Here is a 12,648-nt window from a genome sequence, read left to right on the forward strand (position 1 = left end):
ACTTGGCTCTGTATGTAATGCTTAATGCATTGTAATGGAAAACCATGCAGAGCTTCTTGATCAGGCAAATGATTTCTGAAGAACAGGTATAATCATTTGGTCTTTTCTTGCAAATTGAAGTGATTTTGCTCTATCAAAGCTGCTGTTATTCCTCAGTTGTTGACGTGTTCTGCTCCCTTCAGCTGAGGTCAGAGGAGACTGCGGACCTGCTGGCAGAGAAAGCCCAGATCGCAGAGGAAGAGGCCAAGCTGCTGGCCCAGAAGGCAGCGGAGGCTGAGCAGGAGATGCAGCGGATCAAAGTGACTGCCATTCGCAGTGAGGAGGAGAAGAGGCTGATGGAGCAGAAAATGCTGGAGGCAGAGATGCTGGCTCTCAAAATGGCAGAGGAGTCAGAGAGAAGGTACATAGACAGGAAGGCAGCCTAAAGACCTTTCCTTAGAGATACAGCATGATCTTCGGTGTTTGCATGGGTTTAGTGACCTCAGTGGGGTGTGAAATGTTGCAGGGCATGTGTTATAAGATACCTCTGTTTTGTTCAGGGATCATAAACTTATGCTGTTTATATGTATATGTAACACATACAATATACTGCCATTGCAAGTTCAAATCAACTGTAAGTCTGTTTGTAAATTACAAACACTTTTCTCTGTTTCCCATTGGTGTCTCACAGAGCCAAGGAGGCAGAGCAACTGAAGCAGGATCTGCAGGAGGCTCGGGAGTCCGAGCGCCGGGCGAAACACAAGCTGCTGGAAATCACTAGCAAGTCTGCATACACAGTAAGCTCAACACATGCCTCCTGGAAGTCTCCTTCAGTGTGGGACAGGCTGTGCATTCAATATCGTTTACAAGGTTAAATCAAACGCCTGTCTACTGTGCTCTTTTGAGAGCTAGTTCACTGAAGCCTCAGTGCTTGTGGTTAAGTGTTTTAATGCTGGACGTTGGAGTTTGTTTTCCTCCTTTTGTCTTCCTGTTGTAGCCGGCAAATTCGTCCGCCAATGCCATGCCACCTGACATACCCAGCTTCAACTTCAGCAGCGAGAACCTCACCTTCGATTTCAAAGATACCGACATGAAACGTCTGTCTATGGAGATTGAGAAAGAGAAGTAAGTTTAAGGTCTGGAGCAAGGGATCCCACCTGTGGGTCTTAGGTTTTCAGCAGGTTAAGCCATTAGAGAAAAGATTAATTGTCCCAGTAAAGTGGACCATTTTAACTCTTCTGCCAAATGCAGCTCCAAAAAGCAGTGTTGTGTAACATTTGTATATAAAGCTTGTATCAGTAGCTCATTATTTTTTTTCTTTTTCTATAGTACTTACTAAGGCGTGCTCCCACATTCTGGTCCTCAACATTAACATTTCTGCAGGCTTTCTAGGTCTCTATAAATTATTAGCTGCGCAAACCCTCAGGAAGAGAATTACATCAGCATAGTGGCAGCTTAATGTGCCCACTTTAACACTCTGGCACAGGTCTTGAGCTAGTAATGGACTGAAGAGACCTGCAAATCTACAGGTATTCAAAAGAATTACAGCTGTGAATAAGATTGTTCATAGAATGCAGGCAATGCAGTGGTGCTTAACATGTAAGGAAGCTAATCAAAATGGCTTGTTGTTGCTAATTCATTGTTAGTAACTTCATCTCAATACTGTCTTATCTAAAGGCTTATTTAAAGGCTTAACACTGACAGTTCATTTCACTCACTCACCCAGTGCTTGTTGCCTTTACAGAGTGGAATACATGGAGAAGAGTAAACATTTGCAAGAGCAGCTGAATGAGCTGAAAACGGAGATTGAGTCTTTAAAACTCAAGGAGAGAGAGACTCCCTTAGACATCTTGCACAATGAGAATGCAGAGAAAGGGAACAGCAAGCAGAGCAACTTTAAAAAGGTACTTCAGCAAGTTCATCTCTGAAAACTAGAATACAACATGAAGTAAAGTATTTGGAATGTGCTTTGTAAAAAATTGTACACTACTGCCATATTTAATTTTTTCATATTCAGTGCATTCTAGTAAAAGTATTTAATGTTTTATAAATGTTGCTTGTTTGTAATCAAGAGGTTTTAAAGGTTTTCATTAGCTAAAGAGCTTTTATTCCTGTGTCACCATAGACAGTTTTACAAAATGGGAAGGTAAAATTACCTCTCATTTCATTCTTTAAAGTGACATATGAAAGACTAATATATAATAAAATATATAATAGAATTTTGCTGCATGGATCAATACAAATGCCTAAAGTTAACTGATAGATGGTGTTTGTTTGAGTTTATGCTTTTATTTTGTAGAAACAGATTACAAGGAAGACCACTGTAGACATACCATAAGGAACTTAGTTTTAATTTATTTTTTGCAATTATAGCTTGAGTACTAGAGTGAAAATGAAATTAATCAAACATAAATATATAAGCAAAAGAGTTCAGAAAGAACAGACCTAAAATATATGGCATTTCTAACACTAAAAGTTAATTTATAAAAATCACATTTAGAGTTCAATTATTTTGTATTGTAACCCAAGGTTATAAAATATTAATAATTATTTTAATATTAAAAAGAGCTTCCGTATTAAAAGTCCTGAGCACAGAATCATGTTTGTGGTATGCTGGGATTTTGCTAGGCTAGCTCTAATGAGATTCAAGCTTCAGGGCCACAGCTAAACTGTACTATGCTTGAGTCGGCCAATATTGAGTGGCAGGAGAACACAGCGTATTGAATGGGTATTCAATGCAGGGAATTTTTTCTGTAACACACCATTTGATTATTCTCAGGTCAACATGACCTGTGTCCATCAATTTACAGGAATCCTGGATGTGGTGAAAGCATATAGCATCCAAAAGTGATCTAATGTAACAGCTCTTGTGCATTAGATTAAAGAAATATGCTGTGAAAATGTAAATTAATTTAATACTAAATAATTAAATCGAAAGGTAACAAATGCCTCATATAACACAGTGCAAATTGAAAAATCTGAGAACGTTTGAGGCCGACTTGAATTTTGGTACACCCGGTGGTAATTGTGGCACAGTAAGGATAGCAGCAGTCCTGAACTGAACCACAGGGATGACTTTTTCAGGTAGGACCTGAGGGGGATTAATGGTTGATGTAGAAGCTCACTGGAACTGGACTTGTGCCAGACATGGCAGTAACCAGAGATTTTACACCAGAAGACAATTACCTCCACAATAATATTTCCTGTTATTATAGGCTGCAGCTCCTTGCCTGAGTGTTTGTGGAGAGCATTGCATTGATCTTATCACCTAGTCAGACTCCTTCACCTCATCTGGAAGCTGCAGGATACAGTGGAGCTTGCTCTTCTTTTTAAAAAAATTGTTTTTGACAGGATGACGAGATATTGCTATGCCATGTGCTCAGCGATAAGTGAATGTGTTCTGAGCTATGCACAAATTAGTATTAAAAAATAGCAATTCATTCATGAATAGAGATTTTCTGGACAGCATTAAAATAAACTTTGAAAAGTGTCTATGTCCCTGCGGAATCAATGTTTTGTAGCTTTAAGAAATTGAGTATTACAAAATGGCAGAGAAATATAAGTCTGATGAAATATGCAGTTAATTGCTGAAATACCTAATTTAGAGAATATTGATGGCAGTTTTCAGTTACCACCCATATCTATAAAACTAACTGTATACTAGGGCTTAGTGCATTGCCAACAGCTAATGATCTAAGTGTCTGATAGTGCTGTGCAGTGGTATTCATGTTCTTACTCATCTTCTGGGTTGTGTAATTGTATGTTGCATCTGTGGCAGGGCAGAGAAGTTCAGAAAAAAAATGTCGTTTTTAAGAGTTACTCAGTGAAAATTGGTTTTCTGTGGCCCACCCAAGGGGAACCGGTTTTCCTGCATTTAGCCAGAGACTAGTATTCTGACATCAGTATTTCAGGCTTTAGCAATTAAGGTTAAATTACTGGGCAGGATGGTTTAGTTTACTTAGCTTGTTTAAAACTAAACATGTAGTCGGATGTCTGCATATTAAAATTGAACATTGAAGTCTTTTTCTTTTAAATATATTGCAGTCTTCTTTTCAGTAAGTGTTTGTTAATTCAGCTATGGTTGGCAAACCTTGAATTTTCTATAAAATGTCTTTTTCAGCAGTAGTTTTATTTATGGTAATCTCTGTCTAAAATAGGTGTGTGCATCAGCAGTTACAGAAGAGAAGATGTTATATGTAATAAGGTATAGTTAATTTTACAGTAAAAAGAAAATTGGTGAAAGGTGTCAAATTGATTCACTTAAGAAGTCTATTTGATAATAAAGTGCTTGTATGAAATGACACAAAACTCATACACATCTTCTAAACCCTTTTTTGTATGAACAAATTTAGTTTTAATTTTTTAGAGCATAAGTCTCATAAGTTCTTAAGAATGATTTATAAAGTTCAGGAGTCCACATGAACTCATTTAAAGCTTTAGAGTAAAAAAATAAATTGGAAATATAAATTAAGTAAATTGCATTATATGAATATTTAATAATCTTAATATCTTAATATATGCATCTTGACCTATAGAGATTAATGAATGGATCATGCACTTAAGCCTCTAAGCTTAGAGGAACAATTAAACACAAACTGTGTCAAATACTGTGACTGCAGATATTGAATTTTGAATTGAATTTTTATTAATTAGCATCACTTACGAGACTAATCAAGGAAAAGCCCCTATAACCAATCCAAATCTTTATATCTTCGTGGCAACCAAAGTTGTATTGCTAAGGTAAAATTGTCCTTTCAAATCATTGACACAGATAACCTGACTGTAAAGATAATGCTAGGCAGAAAGTGAGTATGAAAAGAAAACTGTTTCATCCCACTGCCCAAATCGATAGAAGATAAAGAGGAGCTGGCACAACGTAGTCCAGTGATTAACAACGAATTACATTTTCAGTAAAGCTGATAGAAAATTGATCAGCTAGGTGCTGTGAAAACTCTTACCAGCATCTTGCAGGTCAGAGTTGCTCTGCCTTATTGATCCCCATAAGAGTCTCTGCCAAGTTAGAGGCAGGCACAAGATAATTATCTTTGCAACAGAATGCCTTGAGCTGAGATCACGGAGTTGATGCTTGGAGCATCGCTTCAGCAAGTTCTCCATCTCTCCAGCTCCTCCTACCGAGCGTGAAATTGAGGAAGATTGGTAAACATGGACTACACAAATCCCTATCTCTCCCAGAAATCGGGTATTTTGATTAACACCACACCATACTTTTACATTCCCCAATTGATTTGACGGAAATAATTTTGATCTGTGTTCCTTATTTACATCTGGACAACCTACGAATAAGCAAAATAAATATGCAATGCCTTTAACAGAGTAAAGCTCAATGCTTTATCGGTACAGTGAGCTGCTATTTCCATGTATCTCTAAAAACTATTTTAGTTGTATGTGCAGTTATCAAGTGGACTTGTTGTGTAGCAAAAAGAAATACTAAAAAGAATTCTTCATATTAAAAACAAATTTAATGTAAATTAAACATGTTTCCCAGGAATGCTACTTTAACCTTGCAATCTGTAAAAAGCAAGCCATCAGTACTATAAAAATAGTTAAGTCCAACCACTTCTAAAAGTAAATATAGGTATACCCATGGTCTCAGAGCACTTTGACATTTAAATATTAACTCCAGTTACTGACGTCTAATGTTTAAGAGTATCTTTCACCCAAAATATAAAGAGGGAGTATTGAACTCATTTGTTAGTACCAATGTATTCCAAATTCCCATCATGCTTGATGTAAAGAAGTTCCATTCTGTCCTCAGTTTTAAATGGACTTGTCCGTAGTTTCTATTTGTGTTGCGCTGTTGATTCCAATTAAGGGAATGCAGAACTATCAATGTAATGAAACCACTTTAGTAGAATTAAGATGATAAATCTAGAGGATGGATTTTGTCTTTTAAATATTGATAACGCCAGTCCTTGACTGATATATACTTGGTGTGATATTTTTTTTTGTTGGGAAGGAGGAGGAGATGAAAGAATGTGTCAGTGATCTGAAATGTTTCACCCAAGTTCTGCAAAATAGTTAACATCCTGCACACTAATGGGCTTGCAGGCTGAAAAAAGCTTTCCTGTGCATAAGTCATTTGTGCAAAAACAGAAGAAAATCTCCTTTGTTCTCCAGAAGAAGCTCTGTAGTTTTTCCCGGTGTTCTAAAAAAGTACAAAGCAAAATGGAAGTATACATTAATATTTTATCAGCCTTGAGCAAATATATTTTTTTAAAACTAGACCTATTTAGAAGCAAGTAAAACTGAGTAAATGCCAAAGCATATACTTGTTCCAGCAGCAGGCCTGAGGTTAAAGCTTTGTTTTGACATTTGAGATATTCAAATTTAGTCCATATGGTCTTAATTCTTATGTTATTTGCAGGTCTTTCATTTTCATTTAATTTTAATTGTCTTCCAGCTTACTTTGCAGAGCACAAAATCCAGGGTTGCCTTCTTCGAAGAGCTCTAAATGCCTAGAGGGATTTCTTTCCCTTCCTGGACAAGACAGAAGTCGCGACTCCTAAAACTCTTCAGGCAGAGATGTGACAGGACTGAATACAATCTAATGGTACCTCTAAATACAGAAGGAAAGACATTGACCAAATTTAGAGCCTTGTTTACATGGGGTTGGATTGTACACTCACTACAACAGTAAAGATTGCAGTATCTCTAGGATTACCAAGACTTAAAATGATTTCAAGTGTATCATGAAATTAATAGGAATGAAACCTTTTGAATGCCATGTAAAGCTTCTGCATGAAACTGACATGAAGGAAGGATGTTAATCTGTGCTTGCTCAGTTTTTACATACTGTATCTATAGAAAAAGACTTTTTTAAACTGTTTATGATGACATGAAGTTTGACTTTTATAGTATTATGAATTGGATCTGACAGTTTGTGATGGTTTAAAAAACATGTATAACCTTGTGTTTAATGCTTACAAAATGGACAGGAAAGATTTAAAATGCTGTTTGCAAAATGCAGTTTCTGTGTAAATTGAATTAATGGATTGATGGTGATATTTGGAAACATCATTAAAAACGGATACATAACAAAAATGCCCCTTTCTTTTTAAAAAAAAAATCTTATTGGTCAATAGGAGGAAAAGGAAAAATGACTTACATTTATTAGCTTTGTTATTTTAGTAGTCTTTTGTATCTTTGCACAGCTATCTGATATCAATCTTTTTTGTGGACCATAAAAAGGAAACAAAGACATTTAACATGCAAATGATGTAGCCTTTTAAGCTTTATTTAATTTGCATTATTTTTTTAAATAGAACATTAGGTGCACATGTACAAAGAGGCTTATTCTGTATGATTCCCCTGAAGCACCATTTCTACAATGCTCTGATGAATTCAGAAGAAAACAAATTACAAAGAATTAGCCAGTGAAAAACATTTCCATGCATGAGGCTCCTCCACCCAGAATCCAAAGAGCAAATGCAATGGGCCGTGGGCTGCTGAATCCCCACTTTCTGTTTATTTCCCAGCGTAATGAAGAAAAGATTAGTGTAGAAGATTCACACTTCTGCTTGAAGAGAATATCCCTGCTGAACCTGAAATGCTAGCAGTCAGGCAGGCTAGTCAGAGTGAAACAGTCTAGGAAAAGGTTGAGCCATATGTGGACAATTCTCAGTATAGCTGTTAATTAAAGTGAGCATTTCGTACAGTATATGTTCTGCATTTGTTTCATGTGCAGGAGTTATCCATGGAACTATAGAATAAGGGTCTCTTGTTCTTGCTACTTTAGTCCTTTGCAGACCAAGCCTTTTAAAATTTGTCAGGGACAAAGCTGTGGAAAATCATAAATTTTTATAAAGAGCATGTTGTGGCTTATTCATTTTCAGACAACAGAATCTTCACAGTGTCTTTTTGTAACTCTTGCAGATCCCACGACCCCAACACACAATGTTTTTTAACTTTATATGCAGGAATGTTTGTTCTATTAATCTCTGCAAAATATGTATTTTGTATTTCAGACATTTTTAATTAAATGAAATAAGTAGTCAGACTGCATTCAGATTGATATTTTGACACCGAATAAGCATAAGAGTGAGAAAAAATATTCTGAAGGTAATCGTCATCTGGAATGAAACAAACAGCAGGTGGCAGTCTTTTACCTATGGCGTACTGAATGTGTTATATAAATATATTAAATATTTCCCCCCCAAACCTCTTTCCTGTAAACAAATACTTAAACCCAAAAATTATGAATATTTTGTAAATGAGAGATGGATGTGTTTTTTCAGTAGCATGGGAACAACAAAAAATGTATTTATGCAGCAATCACATGTGTATTCTTCAAGGAACACTTGTTTCTAGTCTTGGTAAGCATATTTATCAATAGCTCATTTGTTGCTTCAGACACTCAAATCCTTGTATAATAAAATATAGCATCCGAGGAAATAAAACAAGAATCCTACATAAAATATTAATCCTAATCAGATATATTTTAAGTCATGCTGTCATCTATTTTATTGTATAAATTAATATAATAGTATATTACCTAAAGTGATGCAGTGAAAATAAAACATTACTGCAGTATTGTACAAGATAGTAATGAACCCTCATGCAATGCAGCAGACATACAGATGAGTCCCACAAAGCAAGGCAAGCAAACCTATAGTGTATATTGACCTTTTACTCACGAAGTGTTGTGTCCAATGTCTTACTTTTGTTCTAAAAAGCAGGGTCTGTCCTTTGTTTTTGCTGACAGATGTAAGACCAAAGTGACTGTGACTTGTGTGGTCTTGGATTCATTAATCAATGGGCGCACAGCAATATTTTCTTGCGGTGAACTTTCTGACCCTCTAGGTAATGAGAAACTCCATCTGCTATAGATATTCAGCACCTGCATCTTTCATGAATTGGAATCTTCATTCACATTAAAAGGTAAGCTCTTCTCCAAATTTATGAAGAGGTTTCCTGTCCCTTCTAAAACTTGATACCCATTTCCTCTCCTATCTTTGTGGAATACCAGTGTTTATCTGAGCCCAGAATTTTGAGAATAAATAGTGAAACCCTAATGGTGGTTTTGATCTGATTTTATAATGGTGAAGATTATAGGAACCACACCAGGAAATAGTGTAAAGTAGTATTTAGGTGTTTGCGAGTATTTGCGTGAAATCCGGTAACTGTACTTCCACTGGACAAAGGAGAAACACATAGACAGAGGTTTAGAAAAGCGTTTATGTTTAGGATTATGCAAGTGAAAATATTTAAGATTTGCACATATGTGAACAGTAATCACAACTGCAAACTTTATAAGGTAAAGAATGAGAAAAGTGGCATTATGTTACATTATTATGCTTTTTTCTCATTTATAATATAGTATTAAATAGAGCTAAATCAGGCATAATGTACTTATGCTCCTTAATTTTAATGTTTTTGACCTTACCTGTGAATGATGATGAAAAATCGTTGTCTTACTTGATCTTTTTTTTCTGAAAAGAAAACCACATTATTCTTATTTCATTTTGTTGTGTATTGTCGTTTATATGGCGCCAATTCAGTGTAATGCCTTGAAGGCTTTCTTTTCTGTCTAGTTTTCAGGCAAGTTTCAGACATACTGATTCGCTCATTTTTGCAGAATTCTTAGAAACAACAGCAAGTCGTTTGTCCATCGACAGCTAATCAAATCAAGGTGGATGAAGAGGGGAAGCGAGACCACTCATTCAGGTGAGGTAAAGAAACATTCTTCTTCAAATTTGGACATGCTATTCACTGAAGTGCTTTACTATGCAGTGTTACATTTTCTAAACCCCATTGTATGAATGAAAGAAGATGAGATTTATGTATCCCACTGACTTGCCTGCAGACACCTTTAATAGAGTTCAGTGTAATTAGGGATAAATGAAAAGCCCCAGTGGGTGGGATGCAGTCAGCATGCTTGTATTGAGTCTCAGCACCACTGCCTCAGTCATGCAATACTTTTGCTTTGAATACTAATGACTCTGGTGCTTTTAAGTTACCACACTTTAAAAAGGTCTATATACTCAATTCTTGTTTTTGCTTGTGGGTTAACTATGTGGAAAACAGTGCTGTTCACAGATCTTTTATGTTAACACAGGAAAACTTTGTTTTGTATAGAGAACTACCCACACAATGGCCAGAGAAAAATCAGTGTAATGATGGCAGCTGAAAATTGCATTAGGTCCATTCAGGCAGGGGTATACATTTTTAAATGAATGTTCTGTGAATATTTACTCTGGAATATACCACTAAGATTAAACACTGCATTTGCAAGGCTGCTTACGTTAATCATTTGCCAGTAAGGCATTGATAGTAAAAGCTTGAATGTACTGCAGCCTCTCCAGAGACCTTTAGAAAGCTAGTTGGACATTTACAGCTTAACAATCAATGAGAAAAATAAAGGTTGTTTTGAAATGTATTTGGAAACAGCCAAAGTCACCCAAGGAGCTCACACAACAGAAAGCTGTTGCTTCTTCTCCCAGGGGGTATCCAGTCAAAGGCTTATTGAAATTTATGTGGGCGACTCCTTTCTCCTATTCCATGACCAGACGCATTACATTAATGTCACCTGCAATGAGTTACAATAATGTGCAACCTTCAAGTGACTCTGACCAACGAGCAAGGGGATTGGTACAGTAGCTCATGTAAACAAGGATTTTTCATTTTAGGCAGGGATTAGAAATGAGCTGAGGAAATAGGCTTGTTGGCAGCAACGAGAATTCACAGCGCGTGTCCTGGATGGCCATGGTGTCTATTGGTTTTCATTCCAGTAGGACTCTTAAAGATCTGAATTAGCTGATTATTCACTCAGTTGCACCAGTTTAACAGTGCTCTTCAGCATCTAGTGCTTCAGGGACATGGGAAACACATTGGCCCTCCAGGACCAGGACTGGGGACTTCAATCTAATTCTGTGTGTGTGCTAGTGATTTTGTTTGAAGAGACTCTGTTCTTTAGAACACTCTGTCTTAAAAAAAATGCTTACAATCACTATTCATGGTGATTGTTAAGAAAATTAACATAATAAACATGAATGACACAGGGTATCCTTTCACTAATCTGATGTTACATGCTAGACAGAAATACAACACAGTCTTGCAAATGGGTCAGCTTCCAAAGGGTTGACTGGCAATTAGTCTGAGCTGCAATACACATTATCTCGGCCTACAGCCTGTAAGTGAGTGAAGATAAGGCAGCCTACAGGATATACTGCAAATGAAGGATTAACTGCAGGGTACCTTCCATGCTATATAGTCCTGTGGGTTTAAATTGCTTTCTCTCCAGCTGAGGCTACTTTTCCAATGCCTTTTTAAAAATGTTAATCAGTTTTCATCTGAGGCTGAAAAGTGCATTTTACAGACAGGAGAAAGCTGCACAGTGCTGCAGTGACTTATATCTTCAGCTTACCCCTCCTCTCTGCTCCCCATGTAAATTCAGTATGACTTAGGTTTTTGTTCTCCAAGAGACAAATGCAAGTAAAACTTGGCCTTAATCAGTCCAGATGAGTTGCTGGAATGCTGTAACAGTCATTAAGAAAATAAATTGGTAATGTCTTGTTGCCTCTGATGACCGTCTAGCACAAGAACGCCCTTCGAGCCTTGATCATAACTGGCTGGCCTACAATGATAATGATTGTCCTAGAAAAGGAACATCTGTTGAGCTGACTGGCTGTGGAAACCATTTTGGGACATCCATCCACCCATTCATCCGTTCAACCACTCATCCATCCAAATTAATTTTCACTTTTTTCAGATTGATCAAAAAAGAAACGAAACTTGTACTAACAAGAGGTTTTTTTGTGCTGTGCTAATTCGCAGCTGTATGGCCTGTTTTTATATACTGTATTTAAGCAGGTTTTAGCCCATAAAATTGACTTTACATCCTGAGGGGTATAAACGGATGACTGTTGGTACTGGTACTGGTATCTTATTTTCTAAAATGTCTAGAGCCTGGACTATGCTAATTAGTTTAGGTATGGGCGACAGAGAAGGATGATGTGATGAATGCACAATATGCAATACTGTATGATGATGTAACTAACATGGGTTACAAAGTACTGTCCAGTGTAAGAAAACGTGTACCATTTACAGATATAAGTCTAATTTACTTTTGTTACACACAATGCATACAAGGCAATGTAAAATAGCAGTGTGGAGTATTAGCCTGAGGATCATGGATTCACATTCTAGGTCAGACATTGAATTTTGAGCAAAGTACATCACTCAGATTGTTTCAGTGAATACCCTGCTGAATATATAGGCCATTTGTTCTCAATTTGTAAAATAGACCAACTTTACCCCATAAAATGAGTAAATAGTATGAAAATTACTTCTTGGACAAAAGCTAGGTAAAGAAGGCCATAATAATGCTTTAGAGTATTTTTTCTATATGCAAGCAACAAAATACTTTATTTTTTTAGAAGAAACTGTTCTTTAGATTTCATTTCTCATTTTTAACTTTGTAACGTTTTTGCATATATTTTGTCTTCTGTCTGGTTGCCTTCCTTAATTCTTCTTTTTGGTCACATCTGTAATTACAGTTTCACCTCATTCTCTTGATTACCACACACTCAAACAGTAATTCCAGGATTGGGGCATGAAAAGAGCCCAATTCCAGGATTTGGTCTCTGTGAGTGAGTTTTGGTTAAACTGCAGTACATACGTATAAATGTCAGGAGCTTTCTCACTGAATTA

General features: G+C 36.6%; 1 protein-coding gene across 2 annotated transcripts in view; it reads left to right on the top strand.

Annotated features, from left to right (window-relative positions):
* nf2a (NF2, moesin-ezrin-radixin like (MERLIN) tumor suppressor a) overlaps nucleotides 1–7,041 on the top strand; it is a 28,337-nt gene extending 21,296 nt beyond the window's left edge. For both annotated transcript variants that reach the window (XM_088935612.1, XM_088935613.1), the window contains 5 exons: nucleotides 183–400; nucleotides 671–776; nucleotides 977–1,104; nucleotides 1,724–1,883; nucleotides 6,401–7,041. In XM_088935612.1, coding sequence (XP_088791738.1) covers nucleotides 183–400; nucleotides 671–776; nucleotides 977–1,104; nucleotides 1,724–1,883; nucleotides 6,401–6,451 — 663 coding nt within the window. In that variant the 3' untranslated portion in view covers nucleotides 6,452–7,041. The remainder of the gene's footprint in view (nucleotides 1–182; nucleotides 401–670; nucleotides 777–976; nucleotides 1,105–1,723; nucleotides 1,884–6,400) is intronic.
* The last annotated feature ends 5,607 nt before the right edge of the window (nucleotides 7,042–12,648 follow it).

Source organism: Atractosteus spatula, chromosome 17 (assembly GCF_055471065.1).
Source record: "Atractosteus spatula isolate fAtrSpa1 chromosome 17, fAtrSpa1.hap1, whole genome shotgun sequence".
In the NCBI taxonomy this organism is placed as follows: domain Eukaryota; kingdom Metazoa; phylum Chordata; class Actinopteri; order Semionotiformes; family Lepisosteidae; genus Atractosteus; species Atractosteus spatula.